We start from the raw sequence: 18510 nt of genomic DNA on the forward strand, positions 1-18510 counted from the left end.
CAAATAACCAAGAACCCATCGGGACGAGCTTGTTTCTGCAGCATCTGTTCTACATATAGAGACTGCCGCAGGCGGCATCGCGCGGTGTGAAATATGAACAGACCCACACCAAGCTCAGTGCAATCTCGTCTCTATATCCATCAAGCGCAAACTGCTTTCGCTTGACCGTGTCCAACGTAGCCAACATTCGCATGCGGTGTTTAATATGTCCTTACCACCAATACGTATTCGTGCGGCGTATAGTAATCTGAATACTCTCTGCACAATAAGTAAATCGACGGCAAAATAAATCATCTTTAAGGAATATGCATTTGCACTACGAATTCTTGTTTTCTATTCCCTTACCAGAAGTCAAGGCTGTGACTGCAAGACGATTGCAAGACGACCAAGCGCATAGTGTTCTACAATGCTTGCTCACCCAATCTTTTGTCCTCCACGAAGCACGCGAATAGTAGCGATTCATATTGCCTCGCCAAACATGCGTCGACATGCGCAAGATGCTCCTGATCTCGCCCAAATACTGCTGAGCGGGATCAATAACGCGATCAAGACGTGTAATTAACGAGAACAGATCTACCACTGACCGCCGTTAGGTCATAGACAGCAAGTTGGGCTTGCTATAACTAGGAACTGAATATTTCGGCATCTATTTTCGAGATTCGGCAGGCATTAAATCAACATTTACTATCCTCGAGAAATCCGGCAGTTACTGGCAATTATTTTTTATGGTGAGCTTTTTAGGCATTGTCAACACTTTGTTGAGTTTTAAACATTAATCGTCGGTATCTAAAACGGGAAGCAACAGTGGCACGGGAAAGCTTTGATGTTGTAAAGGCAGTCAGACAAATGAATTACTCTTGTAATGTCGCTTTTATTTTTCAAGTTGTTGGAAATATACCCAGTCTCCTTTTTTAGAGCATGCATAATTTTTAACAGTCGCCTGTGGCAGGTAGCATAATTCTAGTCATTGAGCTGAATTATAGAGGCCGACATAGCTTGCACGCGAAATTAGAATGCATAATCGTATGACGAACAAAAGCTAATTAATCTTTTAACTAATTATTTCACGGCACATATTTCAATTTACAAATAGCAGCCGGTGAGTTCGCAAGGCGTATCAACTTGGAAGGAATTTTTGAGGCTGAACCAGTTTCGAAAAAATCCTTCCCAAAATGGGCGATGAAATGCATGGGCGTTCCAGTTTCTTTTGTGCTCCAATGTAAAGAACAGCGTTTGGTAAAAAAGTAAGAGGAACAATGGTGCATTTTTACCGTAAGTTTCACTGCGCATATCTCGAAACACGTCCGATCCTTAGAATTCATTCCATGTGAATATGCCTTCAAACTGACCGGCTACAATTCGTAAATTACGAGATATGCGTAAAGTAATTAATCGAATGTTATTTAGTGACATTTTGTTATTTTTCGATTGTGCAATTCGACTTCTCGTGCGAGTGATGAGCACCGCTTCGAATAATCGAACTCAGGGACTACAAGTGCGCTTTCTGCGACAGGCGATTTTTTTATGCGAAAGCGCCAAATGGCCGATTGGGCGAAAAAGCCGGCGTCTGTCCTCTGTAGCAGCGAAACAGCATCCAAACTCGCATTGCCATTGGCTGCGACGCCACGTCACGAGCTCGACGGAGCAGACCGGGCGAAAGCGAACACCCCCTGTTGCGATAGCGCGCCAGGTGTTGCGTGAGGGGAGAGGGCATCGACGCGGCACGTTGTCCAATGGGCATCGCCGCGTCGCACCGCAGGCTGCTGCGGCGGCTGCGGCTGCTGGCTGGCTCGGGCAGCACCTACCGCTATGGCACATAACTCGCAGTGCAAAACTCGAAGGACCGCTCAGCGCCGTTCAATCCGCCGTTTTCATGTTCCTGTGCTGCCCTCTGCCGCAATCCGTTGGAAACGTTTTGGAAGGGTGTCGAGGCTTTCGCCGGTTCATTTGTGTACCTGTGCCCATGTTGAGTGTGCGTCGGTTGTGCGTTTCGTGGATCTCGATTAATTATTAATGCCTTCTCAGCATGTCGTTCCTGGAAGTCAGGTGGCACTCAACGACTACTGGGTGAGCAGGTCTGAGTGCACTGTTGTGCTAACAGCGCGGCCGATAAAGGCACGCCGAGTTCCGTCTGCCGACGCGGCTGCCTTGGAGTTTGTTGTCGCTGATGTATGCTCTTAAACCTCGCTTTCTGTATTCCTTTTACACATTCTTTGTACATTTTGCATATTCAAGAAGTCTTCGAGTGCAGCCTTCCGCGTCGGATTTGCCAAAGCGGTGCATTTGTTTATATCGACATCTACAGCCACAGATCGTTGCTAGCTTCGAATACTGTGGAAACAGCGCATCGCTGATATGAGGTTATGTCAAAACGTTGCAAAATATACATATCTGCGCCCATTTGCCGTGTTGTTCCACCCGGAGACGAGTCAATATGAGCCGCCGAACCACTTAAGCAACGACTACTGTGATCCAGACATATATATTATGGGCCGTTAATTTATTACTCATTCTCGCTTTTCGTAAAGTTCATCATACTTACAGTTCGCGTTTGCCATAAAGCATTATGAGAGAAAACTGTGCTCGGGATAAGGGCTCACTTGTAGGCCGTGTAGTTATCTGGCGAAAACGCGGATGCCATCGCTGACACCGTTGGTAGCTGAGCGAGGCGATTGTTTATGCTGCTGTACTGAATGTACTATCTCTTGTTTCTCGTTCGATGTATAGGCAAAAAGTGATTCCCTTGAACCAAGAAATGTGTCAGCATAACAACGTATACAGAACCACCCAACTACGTAGCCAATGCGACCGGCAGCCTTCGGGAACGGTGACGTGCAGATGTTGGCACGGCGGTGTGTCGCCGCTTGCTGCTTATTGTGCAAGCACCGTGCGAAGTGTAGTTGACATAAAATCTGTATAGGGCCACAAATGTACTATAAAAGCAGTTTCCTTCACCGTAACTGCTTATCTTTAAGTTCAGGTCTACGGGTAGCCGGTACACCAACTCGACGGGGCCAGGCTTAACCCAACCTTCGCTTAACAGGATCAACATTGACTCAAATTTCAAGTGCACGGCTTGAGAGGACTGAAGCTTGTGCATTTAAACCAAGGTCAGTCCAAATAGGTCGCGAAGGTTCGGCTGAAAAGCGATTCAGAACAAATTGTCACCGATATCAGCAAGGGTGGTTATGGGAGCAGCGATTGAAGCGCGACTATATTTGGCGGGAACAAACATTGGGAAAGAAAAGCGCGTTTCTTAATTAAAACGAGACACAGTTAGATTCATCAACGAAAATAAAATTCCTTATCAATGTTATATATGCGTGATGATTAAAGAAAAGACAACTCAATTTTATTTCATCCTTATCAATAAATACCTTTTTTCAGCACCAATTGTAAGAGGGCAAGTCAGGTACGCACTGCCACCACCAGTAAGAGAATGCCGACGCTGCAAAGAGACTCAACGTGATATTCTTAAAATGTCGCGCAAGTGTAACGCAGGGTTTTTTCACTAAATTTGCTAGCCTTCAATGCAAGGCGGCAACATCAAAGGCGGTTCACGGTGCAGTCCGGACGAAGCCCTGGTCGCTTTCAGTGGAAACGTGGCGTTGCAGTCTAACGCTACACACGTTTTCGGCACCACACCGACGTAGTATAGAGCTACTATTGGAGTTCCAACGCGGTACATGGCACGAGTGTTTGCTAGCAGTGCGTGTCCGTGAGCTTTTTAAAACGAAGCTTTCTGTGTCTCACTGATTCGTCCGTGAGCGCCGAAAACACACTGCAGAAAAGCCAACTTAAACCATCTGCGTAGAACACTACAGTTCTAATTCGCAGTACCGCGCCAGCGTCGACTGGCCGGCCGGTCAGTGCGTGATAACGGCGCGAAGCGACAAGCTCAGCAAGAGTAGCGCATGCGCACAAAGTTCACTGGAAGCGCAAGTTGCGTCTGCTAGGCATGACACCGCCCCTGTTGCGATTAACTGAGCTTCCCTGCTTATCGGAGACAGCAAGTGCGCGTGAACACGGGCTCGTCTTAGGATGTGAAAAAAGAAATATTCAAAGCCCCTTTCTTAAACAAAGATGGTTGAACGCCACGCTACCAAATGCTACCCAGGCGAACAGTATATATCTGCATTGCATTATGCGTGTGACGCAATGCATTGCCGGCCGTCACCATGGGTAGGCAGCGGGTACAGCGCACGGCAGAAGAAGAGGCTGCCGTACGCGAACGTAAGCGCGAGCGCGATCGTGCCCGTAAGGCCGATCCCGTGTACCGGCAACGGCATGCAGAAGCCATGTGAGAGACAGACGTTTGTACATTCGAGATGCCTACTGGTCTTGTGATCGCCAGCGTGTGCATCAGGCCGAACACCTCTCGTTGTGACGTGGAAACGTTCCTGGCAGAAACGATGAAGACCTTAAAGCCACGTGCATAGTACACCGATCCTCGTGTTCGGTGACCTTAACATCGGTGTGGCGAAAGAGCACGGCAAAAGGATCGAGAGTTTCATGCTAGATCGCTACTCGCTGAAACTGAAGACGCTACAGAGACCCACGACGCCACACCATTCCTACATTGATCTCACGTTTGCAAGCAGGCTGTGTCACGTTACGATGGCAGAGCCTCTGACCGTCTACCACAGCGATCACAAGGCAATACCGTGCAAGTGTAGAGTCGTCCGTCAATGTGTGAGTGTGTGCGTGTAATCAACGGCTACATGATCTAAAATAAGGGCTAAGCAACTTAACGAAATGTGTCTTTATTCAACTTCAACGTTCAGAAAACACAATCCTATACAAGCAATCAAATCACATATGCATAGCATCGGGTCACTCAGCATTTCTTGGGTTCGTTGCGTGGTCGTTGGCTTTGGACTTTGATTCAGTTTGCATTGGGGGAAAGCTTCGCGTCAACCATGTTTTCTTAAGAAAGGGGCATTGATTCTCCTCTATTTTTATTATGTTTCTTTTTTTTTTGGGGGGGGGGGGGGGGCTTTCCCCCGATATCTGGCCGCGCGGCCGCGCACGCGTCCCTTTCAAAACGTTTCACGACTAATCCGCTAGGGCAAGGCGCATGCGCCGTCGTGCCATGAAAAAAGGCGGATTGGACATCAATGCTCTCGCATTCACAACTCATAAGTGCTTAGGTGTTCTCGAATTTTTTAAAGATTTCGGTATAGCCTTTAAAAAAGCGCGCCCTATGTACATGAAGAGGATTTCGTCAGAGAGCTCCCAACGCTTTCTTCAGTTTAGCGTCCACACTTAGGAGAAGCGGCGCGCCACATCGACACTACACATACAGGAAAGGAAAACGCTTTAAATGCCGGCGCGCACATTTAAGAGGTAGCTTTAGCTCGTGACCAACTGACTTAACCTAACCCAATCTCTAGTAATCCGCGAAGCACGCGAATAGTAGCGATTCATATGGCCTCGCCGAATAGTCGTCGACATGCGCAACATGCTCTTACTATTCCATCATCTGAATGTAGCTGCTGCAGTGATGCAGCGGTCGGAACACGAAGTTATGCACCGAACTGTCAAACCATGCCCGGAGACTGGGGCTTTTTTTGTCTGTTCAGCGGCATTTTGTGATGATGACATGCCGACTGGCTGAAGAAAAGCGCTATGCGAAGACCCGTTTGTGAACCGTAGAATGGCTATCACCACTAAATGTGAATTGAAGCCAACTAGAGAAGCGAGCGGCTGCGGAGACGGAGGGACTGATTTCGCCTCCTGTCGATAACTGTAAAGTCCGAACAAACGGTGCAAACATCGATTCCAAGTATCTTATTAAACGAGTCATACAATATAAGGCATTCTTTATGTGAAGACTGAGGGATAACGAATCAGTGGGAAAGACAAAACCTAATTTTACTGTCGCTGTGTTTAATTCTTTGTTACTACATAGAAATGTTTGTTGTTTGGTTATACCGCACGTCATTGCTAACGTTTGCGATAAAGTACTCAAGACGTACCTCCTGGTGGAGCGTAATCGGCTCCTGGGGCAGGCGGGTAACCAGGGGCTCCTTCTCCGAGTGGCGGGGGGTATCCGCCGGAGCCACTGCCATAGCCGCCCCGAGGTGGTGCCGGGGGTTGGCCACCGAGTGGAGGGTAGCCCCCCTGTGGTGGGTTGCCCCCAGGGTAGCTCATCACTCCAGCGGTACCGCCCTGGCGCCGCAGAGGACCTGCACGGGATCATGCGCTCGCAGCTCGCGAACACGATTGTCCTTCCCGGCGCTTTCGCAGTCCGGAGAGACAGAATGCTCAAACGGTGAACAGGCGCGTTCCTTGAGGCTGTTACTAATCGCAACGTGGTTTCTACCATAAGCAACGAACCTGTTCCTACTCGTCAGAGGTCATCCCTGACCTATTACCGACCGCAGTGCCCCAGTGGTTACAGCGTTCAGCTGTTGAGCACCAAGTCGCAGATTACATTGCCGCTGATGCGGTAGCATTCTGACGGGGCAGCACGCAAAACACTCTCGTGCACACTCTAAGGAACTCCAGCTCAACAAAATTTGCCCGCCATCCCTCAGTACGGCATTCCTGTCCACCGTGAATCTTTAGTATGTAAAACCCCCACAGACCTAAGCCGTTCGGCGTCCAAGGCGTTTGTGGAGAGATGTTCTTTGACTATAGGCAAGAACAGCAGGAGCTTGATGTTATAGGCAAGAGGTCTGACTGACGCTGTAATATGATGTTCCAGGCAGCAGCACTGACCAGACTGGCACGATGGTTTCTATATGTGACGCGTCCCGAAGTCAGCGCTATAACCGAAATTTCAAAAACATGGATCTCAGCACTCCGCGCTTCCCTTGTCTAAACTGATGGCACGCTGAAATGGCAGAATTAACGAAGCATACTCACCGGAGCAGAGAAAATTTTGCTGCCGGCTTCCGGCGAACGGCGAAGGCCGAAATCTTCTTCCACTGCGCGACGGCTAGCACGCGGCACGTGCCCCGGGCTCGTCTTTCACATTCATGGCACGTGACAGGCATAGAAAAAATAGACGTGTCAAAAACTCTACGCTCCCTTTCGCTGTATTCTTATCCACCTATCCTCGATGTGCACTAGCGGGTAACTGGTGTTAAAATGCGGTCAGTCTAAGATCTTTTTTGTAACTATATTCATAATAGATTCTTGGTTGGCGGCAGTGCAAGAGACAAGGAGGAAGGAAGCGAGACGACAAATACGGCAGATGAACAACAACAACAACAACAACAACAACAAACACGGCGCTGATTCACAACGCAATTCTTTATGTGATAGATTTCTAGAGAACTAAAATGTGCGGTATATTTCTTTGCGTATCACCTGCACAGTAAAGAAGAAGAAAATTTGAATGTGGCGAATAGTTCACATGGATGTACGACGATCTCTTCATACCGCGTAAGCAAAATGTGCTCGATCCCCAAGTGGTCGAAATTTCCGGAGTCCCTTACTACGGCGTATGCAGCTTGAACACTACACTCCGCCAACAGGCGATCCCAACTCATTTAGTTGCGTCGCTCAGCAGACATTCAAGTGATTTATGATATCGTGCTACTATTGGGCTTCCAATGTCAACACGACCATTCGCCAACATTTTTACAAAGAAAGGCGCTTTTAGCAGCTATACCGAAGGTTCCAGTTATGCAGTTATGCAATTATGCGCAGTTCTGCGCGTAATTTGACTAAAATGAGAACGGAAAGACACCTTAACAAGCCGAAATCGGGTACTCTACTACCAAGATTATTGAACGAGACCGAGAGCGTGACAAATTCTCTCCTATAGAGCCGCCATCTTGTCACGCAGCGAAATTTTACGACGAACTTCACGCTTCAGAAAAAGAAGCGGCGCACGACCCAGAACGTTTGCTGACTTGTTTTTAGTGCAATGCTCCAGCCTCCTCCTCCCATGCGGAGTGCGTGGATTCGAGTCCCGCCTCATCTTTCTTTCCTTACTACAGCGAAGCTGTTTGTGGCTAGGGTTCCGTGCGTTTTTCGTGTCCGTCAATAAATCTGTAAGCAAAAAACTATCATCAGCAACGGCTCGTGCCACTGCTCGCGCGTTCATCGTCGTCTTCTTCCACAGCGGGCTCCGTTGCCGCTTATCATGGCGGCATTCCCATACTGCCCCTCCCTCTGCAGACGCGCCGACGGCAGTGGCCTACTGCCAGTCGCTGCGGTGATTTCGGTCCCACATTTGGTTGATATGAAACGATAAGTCATTTCAAAGACGGCTACTTTGTCTATTGCGTAGATATTAAAATGTTTTTGCGCTTTGCAGCCGCACTCACTAGGGAGCCTACATGCAAGTATTAACATTGGCAGTGACGCGGCGAACGCGTAGCGGCCTCCGCCTTTTTTCCCCTCCATATAGCGCAAGTCAGCAAACGTTCTGGGTCGTGCGCCGCTTCTTTTTCTGAAGCGTGAAGTTCGTCGTAAAATTTCGCTGCGTGTATATTGCGTGGCCCTAGTGTCGAGGACACCGGTCATGCTGCATGTCTTCTCTTTTTCTACGAGGCGAGGGAAAGAGAGAGAGAGAGAGAAATAACTTTTATTTATGTAGCCGGCAGATTGGTGGTGGTGTGGGGGGGTGCGACCCCGCCTAGATGGCGGCCGGAAGCCCTTGAGCTCTAGCGGCATCCTCGGCCTGCAGGACGGCCAAAAGTTGGTCTTCGGGGGCCGAGCTGAGCAAACACGGTCTCCCACTGCTTCCGAACCTTAATTTTTCGACCCTGTCAGGCGCCCAAGGGCAGGCTCAGATAATGTGATCCAGGCCCGAGGCACTATTTTATTTAGGACGTCTTAAATATTTACATACCAGAAAACAATTTGAAGCGCTGCAGACACCCAAGCGGCGAGTAAAGCATTTTGCGGTCTGCAACGGGCTTTCGACGTACGCGAAAACGTCAAACTCAGCTGCGCGATAGTGTAGAGGACAGCTTTGCTCAATCCTAACAAATAAAATATGGAAATAAAAGCCACTAGCAGCAGTCAGGTTGGGCAGAAAAATTCCAAGCACGCTCCAGAAGTGTATCTTGAAGACTCCAGAGTCTCTGTCACAAGAAGACACAAATACACCTGGAAGTGGCACGGCTAGCAGCGCTGTGCAAAACCGAAACGCTTCGTAGGAAAAATTCCTGCATGACAAAGCTTCAAACACCGAAATGATGACGTTGAGAGGGAGCTGTCGGGTGACGAGGAAAACTAGAGCTCGGAAGGACCACACCTGAGGTTGTAATACAGTTAAGATGTTAAGGATAAATTGAACAAAGTGGAAGAAAACGCTACACTGGCTAAAGAAAAACAGCCACTACCGGACGCAATTGATGAAGTTAAGCGACGTGAAGTTAGAGGATCATTCGTGCATCATAAGCGCGACGTCACCGATCCAAGACTACCGATTCCCTTCAAAGGTCAGTGCGGATCATCAGATTCACTTTCCGCGTGAGCTTTAAAAAAATATTTCTGGGTAAAAATGCTATGCTAGTGCTGTTACGGCTGCCACCAGTTGGTACGGGGACGGCATTTCGGCGACCTTCATCAGCGTCTGCTTGGAGCTCGAATCAGGTAGACCATCGGAGAGGGTCCGGCAGGGAAGACGAGGTGATGCAGTCATATATCGTTACGGGTGAGTGGTGCGCTCCAAGGAAATTACATAAACGTCCAGCGTGCGTGCACCTGCATGCAAGGGCAGAGAAGATGCCTCCACGTGGCGACTCGCTGGCCTTATACCCTCCACCATCCGAGCAACATCATTCTCTCTTGCTCCCTGGTAGAGCACCTTGTAAGGACACGTCGGATCAACCTTCACAGAGAGAAATCGCTCTTTGGCGTAGAATTAAAGGTTGAACGTAGGTCACGTCGGGTCAATCCACACATAGCAACACGGAGAGAAACCACTCTTTGGCGTAGGAAAGTTGAAGGTAAGATAAAGGAGAGTAGGATTTGCACTGGTGCATAGTCCCGTAGCACACACCCGAAGGACAAGTATTTTCATGTGGACGAGCGTGACAATTAGGCACGTCGTGTCTCAGGCGTTTGGCATCCGTTTCATTCACTGACGCACAAAGTGAACCGTAACGGTCCCAACATGGATTCCCCCAGAAGCCCTTTAACCAGTGTACGAATGAGGAAAGCATGCAAGCACAGGCTTGTCTTGTGGCTTAACGCGCGACACACGGCGGCGTAAACGCCCTTGCTGTCAAAGAAAAACTCGCAACAGCATATCGTCATACCACTTTACGCTCTTCGTACGAAATATATCGACAAGTAGTTGCACAATATAAAGCACCGCCGAGTGACAAGGTCGTGAGCTGTAGCACATGCTGCGGGAATGCACCGGTAGCGAGCAGCAGGAGTCCCCGACGAACGGGGCACACACGGTATTCTTGAACCGTGGGGCGCGTTAGGAGGTGGACCTGCTCAGCCAGACCTCGCTGATCAATTGTGGGCCGTCCGGCACTCCGAGGAAGCCGCCCGTGTCCAAGGACTCGAGGCCGTCACCTGGGATGGAATGCTTATGGCCCCACCCCGCCCAAATCACCGGACATTTCAAATACAGTCTTCACTCACTCAGAAGGATAGGAGCAGACGCCGAGGCTGTGGTTTTCTTGGGCATGTTCTTCAACTTGGGCATAGATGCACTGTGTCCGCGAATGTTGAATACATCAGTGGTGCAAATAGTTTTTCATCCAAAGCGACGACAGGACAGAATAAAATGAGTGCCACGAACGCTTCATTAAACACCCCACTACACCAGTAAACATACCAAGTATACAGACTTTGAGTCAATGTTAACCAGCTCAATACTCAAAACCCAGCACATTGTCTGTCTGTCTGTCTGTCTGTCTGTCTGTCTGTCTGTCTGTCTGTCTGTCTGTCTGTCTGTCTGTCTGTCGGTCCGTCCGTCCGTCCGTCCGTCCGTCCGTCCGTCCGTCTGTCTCTCTGTCGCTTCTAAATAACTACGTCCGCACAACCTCAGAGTTACTTGTTGGAAGTGCTGTTCTTACAGTACAGATTTATTTTACAGTGAAGCTATATATGGCTAGCCGATTCGTACGTCCGTACATCCGTCTATCTGTCGCCGGTACGCCGAAAACTCCTCCGGTGCAACCCCATGCGCATGCGCGAAAAACAAAAAACAAAGAGGCGCGCGATTAGCCAACACCACATAGACAGCACAGGGCCTGTTTACTCTGATCCATGACTGTCATGCTACCTCGCCCGAAATTTCCATTGACAAGGCTGCCGTACGTGACGAAAACGGTGGTGTCAAAATCCCTGTTGCCTACTCGAGAGCGTCCCCATTAGATTCTATGGCAGTTAGACCAGGGAACATGACGTCATGGATCGGAGTGAAAAGGCCTTGAGCTATCTAGGTGGTGTTGGATTAGCTGCGAGTGACATCGTTGCTCTCCGTCGCAGCCGAGCGCGGGCGCAGCTGTTTCTCTCCGGCTCCGAAATGTGTATCACGCATCATACGCACTGCTTCGGAGAAGGCAGCTTTCGATCAGCAACGCCGCTAGCAGAACCGGGAACGAGTTCGTCTACGCGGCGCCGTTGCTGCAGCCCGGGCATAAGAACGGGCTCGTGCAGCCGAGCGCAAACAGCAACTGCGTACCGAGGATCCGGCAGCCTACCAAGCCGTCGTTTAATGAACCGTCGGGATTAACCCAGTGATGAACAACGGGGCCACACGTTTCAGCTTCGCTGGTTAACCATCTGTACGGAATGCTTGCGCGGTGATTTTTGTCAGTGCTCGCGATCGGCCTCAGCTGAATATAGGTCGAATGCATTGCTTTTTCTCCGCCCTGTAACACGGAATAAATAGCAGAAGAGCGCTGAATTGCTTAAGAAAAGTCAATAGCTATATTATTTTTACGTAATAGTACTGTTTAATCATAACTGCTGTGCGTAACTCGAATAGTATGTGCGCAACTTCACAGGCACATTTTACGAAATATGCATACAGCTGCATTGCACTAGTTGTTGCGCATTAGGTCAAAGTCAATAGAGAGTTTTAGGTAAGGGGACACAAGCGGCTTGCTTACGCAAGAACTAGGAGCGACGGTACTGCGCATGCGCAGACCCCTACGTCTGGGTCGGCGCATGCGCAGTACCGTCGCCCCTAGTTTTTGCGTGCAAAAGCCGCTTGCGTCCCCTTACCTAAAATTCTCCAATGGTACAGCCGTCGCGCACGCAAAGTGCGTACCCGCAGACACATGCAAACCTGACAGCAGGGTTTTATCTTTGCCATTAAAATGGGACGTAACGGAAAAAATTCTTACATGTGATTCGGAACAAAGAAACAAACGCATGCTTTCAATCCATCCCTAATTCTGAACATCATTCTTCCAGGAACCGTGCAGGCTGTCCAAATAAACGAAAGCCATGTAGTGACTGGTTCACCGAGCGCGTCACGTTGCCGTACGTGTCATATCGAAACATGCATTCTCATGCTGCAGCAAACAGAAACGTTGCAGCGCAGTCGGCAGCATTTTCATCCCGACCGCGATTTTTGGCGATGCCTTTTACTCGATTCGATGTCACTCTGTCATCCACCGCTCACGGCCGGCTGATACGTGTTGATAACGCGGGCGGAGCGCCGCCATATGGCGCCGCCCTGACGAAGAGCGGAAAGCGGCATAAGGAATTCCATAAGAAAAGGTATCGCTACGAAATCGTGGGCAAGTCGTCACAGCCCTATGTTTGAGGCTGTCAAAGCACTCTGGTGACTGCAAAGCTCAGCAGTGTGTGTGTATGCGTGCGCGTGCTTCATCACTACCGGATGCCAACTGATGCCACCACTTGAGAAAAGCACGCATTCAGTTGAACAGATCCGCATTTATTATCGACACAATCAACGCATAAACTATTTCTCATCAGTTGAGAAAGTACTGGTCAAAATTTATAATCAAGCATAGTGTAGTCAGTGCGACGCTGCTGGAAATTACACAAATTGACGCACACTTTGGTGGGAATAAAAGCGCTTCTAGGCATAATTTTAGGTGTCCTCGAATTTCTCGTTCAAGATCGTCAGAGGCTTCTGCATCGTAGACGAATGAGTTGATTCACGGCGCTTGCCTGTCCCGAGTGAACCGTTCGGCAACATTGGTGGTCTCCCACGGATACTGCAAGCGAGCCGATGCCGAGCAAGTGCACCTCAGTTGCCTGCGACAATGGCAAGTAGGGCCTTCCTGTAGTTCCCCGACGTGTCTGACTGCAGGGGAGAAAAGAATAGCGTGCTGTAACTCGGCGTTGCACCCTGTTCGTCCTGAGGGTGCACAATAAATAATATCGGCAGTACTGGTAATGGTAAGGACGCCGGAACAAGAACAGACACTTTTTCTGCCCCTCTTACCTTTGTGCGCTAGACTTTCTATACATATTCACCCTGGACCAGGCCGCCATTGAGGGCGAGGGGGTGATGGGTATACGCATCGCGTTACTGTACACGGGAAAGTTGAAAACAATACGAAAAAATTTTGCAGTTTCACTCAAAATCACGATGCAATGTTACTCGCATCTCCGAAGGCCTGTCGCATGAGAGCCCACAGCAGGGGCCTCCGACGTTCAAAATTATTGAAGAGCCTCCCCCAAGTTTACATGCTAAACCAACAGCCAAAAAAATTAGGCCAATAAGTGGCAGGTGAGCTCTAAGGGGCAGATGAGATGAAGTTGTGGTTAGTGTGGCTGTAGGCCCAGGGCCTCAATTCTGTGTATGACAAGGATCCCACCATTTGTGTTTAAAATATAAAACGTCTAAGCTAACTGCCCAAATTTTGGAGCCCGTCTATTGGACAGTAGAGTGCTTAAATGTTCATAGGGGACTGGAAAGAGTGTTTCTAGCACTGGGCCAAGCTCCGCGGTTTCTTGACCCATCACTACCCACGATACGGCACAACTGCGGCAGGTATTATATGCGTGCTGATGTCCCGAGAAAGCTATGCTTCATTCTAGTTTTGCTGTATATGCGAAAAGAGTCATTCCACGCCAACTGTCCCAACCGTGGCGCTCGAGCAATATCCATTTCACTCAAGCAATTACAAAAAAAAAAGAAAATTACATGTATATAAGCGTTACTTGCACAGTATCTTACCGAAATATCTTTCTATTTTCATTTATTTTTTATTTGTACATACTGCAGCCCGATCGGGCTATTGCAGGAGTGGGCGTGAAAGGCAGAGAAATGAAAATAGTAAGTAATACAGGCAATACGAACAACGCAAACCAACACAAACCAAAACTATTCAATGGCCGTCAGGAATAAGTTTAAAGGAAGAGAACGAATAGGACCAGGCAAAGAATTCCAGTACTCGATTACACGAGGAAATAAACTGTATTCAAAAGTGTGCGTACGGGCAAAATAAGATGCGATGTTTAGGTGATGGCGACTTCTAGTATTAGATGGTTTTGCAGGAGTTAGGTAGTTATCTGAAAATATACGGCAAGAAGAGTTAATAATTCAATGCAAAAACTTCAGTGATTCCGTGCGTCGGCGATCTGACAGCGGTTGTAAGCCTAGGGATGAAAGCGCTGTATACGGTGAAAAATCCCTATCGTACCTACGGCATATGAAGCGGATCGCTTCCTTTTGGATGGCCTCAATTTCATTAATGTCACACTGTTTGTGTGGATTCCAGATGGGAGAAGCATAATCGAGTATAGGCCGGATTAGTGATTTATACATCAGTAGTTTAGTATCCCTTGGGGCCGTGGTCAATGTGCGGCGCAGATAGCCTAACTTTTTCAGTGCTTTTGAGGTTATTAAATATATGTGCTTCGACCAAGACATACTGGATGTGAAAACAAGACCAAGGTATTTATATTCACTAACGCTCTGAATTGGAGTATTATTAACTTTGTAAATAAAAGCGGAAGGGCTCGTTTTATTAATGAAAGTCATAACGGTTTTACGGATGTTAATTGTCATTTGTCAGGTATCGCACCAAGAGCTAAAATTAGAAAATTATTTTTGAAGTTGTAAATGGTCATCAAAGGAGGAAATTTTATGATACAATGCACAGTCATCAGCATACAAACGTATATTTGAGGTTATGTGACGAGGCAAATCGTTTATAAAGATCAAGAAAAGCAACGGACCCCCCAGCACGGAACCTTGTGGTACTCCTGAAGGCACCTCTGTCACCCTGGAATTAGCTCTGTTAAAGGTCACAAATTGAGATCGATCGGAAAGAAAACTAGAAATCCAGCTGAGAATGTGGGGATTATTAAGGATGGCGTCAAGTTTATACATCAATTTCGAATGAATCACTGTATCAAATGCCTTTGAAAAGTTGATGAAGATTGCGTTAATTTGGTTGCCCGTGTCGAGGTTAATACAAATGGCATGTTTAAATTCACTTAGCTGTGTTAATGTGGTGCTGAACCCACGTCTGAAGCCGCGCTGGACATTAGTTAGCAATTTATGTGACTCAAGGTATTCCATAATGTGTTTGTAAATAATATACTCTAACATTTTACACGAATGAGAGGTTATAGAAATTGGTCTATAATTACATACGACGTGTTTGTCACCGGTCTTGAATAAAGGAAGAACTTGAGCCATTTTCCAGGATGAGGGTACTGTAGGGGATGTCAGGGACTTGCGAAATATGACAGTGAGGTAGCGACAGGTCCCATAATGAGTACCGTACCAAAAACATGTTCGGAATGCCATCTGGCCCAGCAGACTTCTTAATATCGAGTTTCAATAGTAAGTTCCCCCAACACACCTTCTTCGGTAATGTCACTGATGGGTACGTCACAACAAGCGATGGTGTCTGGTTGGATGACGTTGTTGTCACGAGTGAAAACGGACTGGAAATACTCATTAAATGCGTCCGACATAAGAAATGGATCATTGGTAGAATCATTGTTAATCACCATAGAAGTAGCCGTCGTATCACGTGGCAAAACAGATGACCAAAATTTACGCGGGTTGTTTTTTAGTAGGCCCTGAAGCTGCAAACCGAAGAAGAAATCCGAAGAAGAAAAAAAATATTTGCGCCCGTGATAGCCACTTCAATGCCACGAAACTTTGGAAAACCAGCTGCGAAACAAAAATTTGCGTAAAATTGACTGATTCGTGCATTCTTTCAAACTTTGCATTCTTACGTTGTGTGAAGATTGTGCTTTCATTATAGAACGACTTCACAAAATAATTTTTATGTTCTTTCAGTCTTAACTGAGGCAAAAAAAAAAGCTCAAATTATAGCGCTTTTGGGAAATCTTTCACAAAAAATGGTGAAGGAAGAAAACATGGAATTACTTTCATAGAACTGTCCCAAAAACGTACTATCTTCTACAATTTTGGTCGAGCGACACGGTTGGGACAGTTGGCGTGGAATGACCCGAAAAGGAATTGCGTTTGTTTAATAGCCTACGTGACAGTGTACTGTATTGATCTTCTTTCAGCGTGAACACGGGAGCGCGTGACTTTCATACGACGAGCGCAGTTTAGCGGAACCGCAGAATCGCTCTGCGCATGTGCGGAGAAAGTATGTAGCCTCCCTTCGCGCGCGTCACGTCAGCTCGGCTATCGTCTGCGAGGCTCTTCTTTTTCCATTCAGATCGGGACACATTTAGCAAATAAGCGACGCCAGGCAGCTGCTACATCAAACGGTGCGTCTGGGCTCAGTACCATGCGGTATCATGTTCGCTGTCACTTATACCCGAAAATATATTCACCTATAAAAGACAGAAAAATAGGCTACGCGAAGGAAGGTACCGACCACTTTCTTCATTTCATTCATGCTTGACCAAATATCCTAGGCACAATTGCAAACTCAACAGCTGCTGGCTGCGATTAATCACTGCTTGGATCGGGATCGGGCAGCATTGACAAATTCTACAGCATTAATGAGAGGGTAGCAGTAATAGTAATCAATACGGGGTAGGATTTCTAGGACATAGCGGGCAACATTGACGAACTCTACAGCATTAATGAGAGGGTAGCATTTATGGTAATTAAACTTAATAAGAGGTATCGATTAAAAGTATTACAAGCCTACGCTCCAACATCCAGTCATGACGATGAGGAAGTAGATCAGTTTTATGAAGATGTTGAATTCGCGATGAGAAAAAGCGCAAACTCAGTATACTGTAGTAATGGGCGACTTGAATGCAAACGTGGGGGAAAATCAGGCTGGCGAACAAGCAATTGGTAACTACGGCGTTGACTCTAGGAATGCTAGAGGAGAGATGCTGGTAGAATTCGCAGAAATGAATAAGCTTCGAATAATGAACAGTTTTTTCAGGAACCGTAGCAATAGAAAGTGGACCTGGAAAACCCTTAATGGTGAAACAAGAAATGATATTGATTCCATACTTTCTACTGATCCCAAGATAATGCAGGGTGTAGAAGTGTTAGGCAGGGTAAAGTACAGTGATCATAGGTTATGGATGACTAGGATTTACCTCAATTTGAATAGAGAAAGAGTAAAATTGGTCAAAAAGAAACAGGTCAACCTAGAGCCCGGAGCAAGAAACATTTAGGAGTGGAAACTCCGCTGTTCGCGGCGACCAGAAAAAGTCACATGCCCGCGGAGCCGTTATCGTGCTGGCGGCGCCTGGCGGCCTGGAAAGAAATTACCGCCGTTGAGAGCGCGCCGAAGCCGCCTGCCCGGGCGCTGCATTTTTTTTTTTCGCTGCGGCTTCTACGACGCGCCGCATAGCGCCGCCACTGTATACAGTCCCGTCGGCGCATACAACAATTGTGACCTTATCTGGTCGCCCGCGCTCGCTCGCGCTGACGGGAGTTTCAGCTCCTAAATGTCTTACTCCGTGACCTAGAGGCAGTAAGGGTAAAAGCAGACAAATTCACGCTGGTACTAGCTAACAAACATGCAGCCTTAGAACAGAGAGATCATGATGACATAGAGCTAATGAATGATACCGTAACTAGGTTGGCTTCAGAGGCAGCAATTGAAGTGAGAAACAAGGCACCAAGGCAACCAGTAGGCAAGCTCTCCCAAGTAACTAAGGACCTAATAAAGAAACGAAAAAGAATGTAAGTGTCCAACTCAAGAGATAAGATAGAATTATCGGAACTGTCAAAACTGATCAACAAGGTGAAAATAAGTGATATTCGAAACTATAATGTGAGAAAGAATGAAGAAGTCGTAAAACATGGACGCTGCCTGAAATCAGTGAGAAAGAAACTTGGCATAGGACAAACCAAGATGTATGCACTGAAAGCTAAGCAGGGTAATATCATCAGAAATCTCGAAGATATTGTAAAAACAGCGGAAGAATTCTATATTGACCTACATGTACAGTAGCCAGAGGAGTCAGGATACCTCAATTATAAACAGTAATGAACAGGATACAGAAACTCCTCCTATAACTAGCGATGAGGTAAGAAGGGCCTTGCAAGACATGAAACGAGGAAGAACGGCAAGAGAAGATGGAATAACAGTCGATTTAATCAAAAATGGAGGAGACATAATGCTTGGAAAACTGGCGGCTCTTCATACAAAGTGTCCATCGACTGCAAAGGTTATAGAAAACTGGACGAAT

At 47.4% G+C, this 18510-nt stretch overlaps 1 protein-coding gene across 1 annotated transcript in view; it reads right to left on the reverse strand.

Annotated features, from left to right (window-relative positions):
* LOC142582292 (annexin A4-like) overlaps positions 1-10627 on the reverse strand; it is a 41721-nt gene extending 31094 nt beyond the window's left edge. The window contains exons 1-2 of the mRNA XM_075691862.1: positions 10564-10627; positions 5979-6188 (exon numbers count right to left, since the gene is read on the reverse strand). Of these exons, the coding sequence (XP_075547977.1) occupies positions 5979-6188; positions 10564-10627 (274 nt within the window). The remainder of the gene's footprint in view (positions 1-5978; positions 6189-10563) is intronic.
* Positions 10628-18510: the final 7883 nt, after the last annotated feature.

Source organism: Dermacentor variabilis, chromosome 1 (genome assembly GCF_050947875.1).
Source record: "Dermacentor variabilis isolate Ectoservices chromosome 1, ASM5094787v1, whole genome shotgun sequence".
NCBI lineage: Eukaryota > Metazoa > Arthropoda > Arachnida > Ixodida > Ixodidae > Dermacentor > Dermacentor variabilis.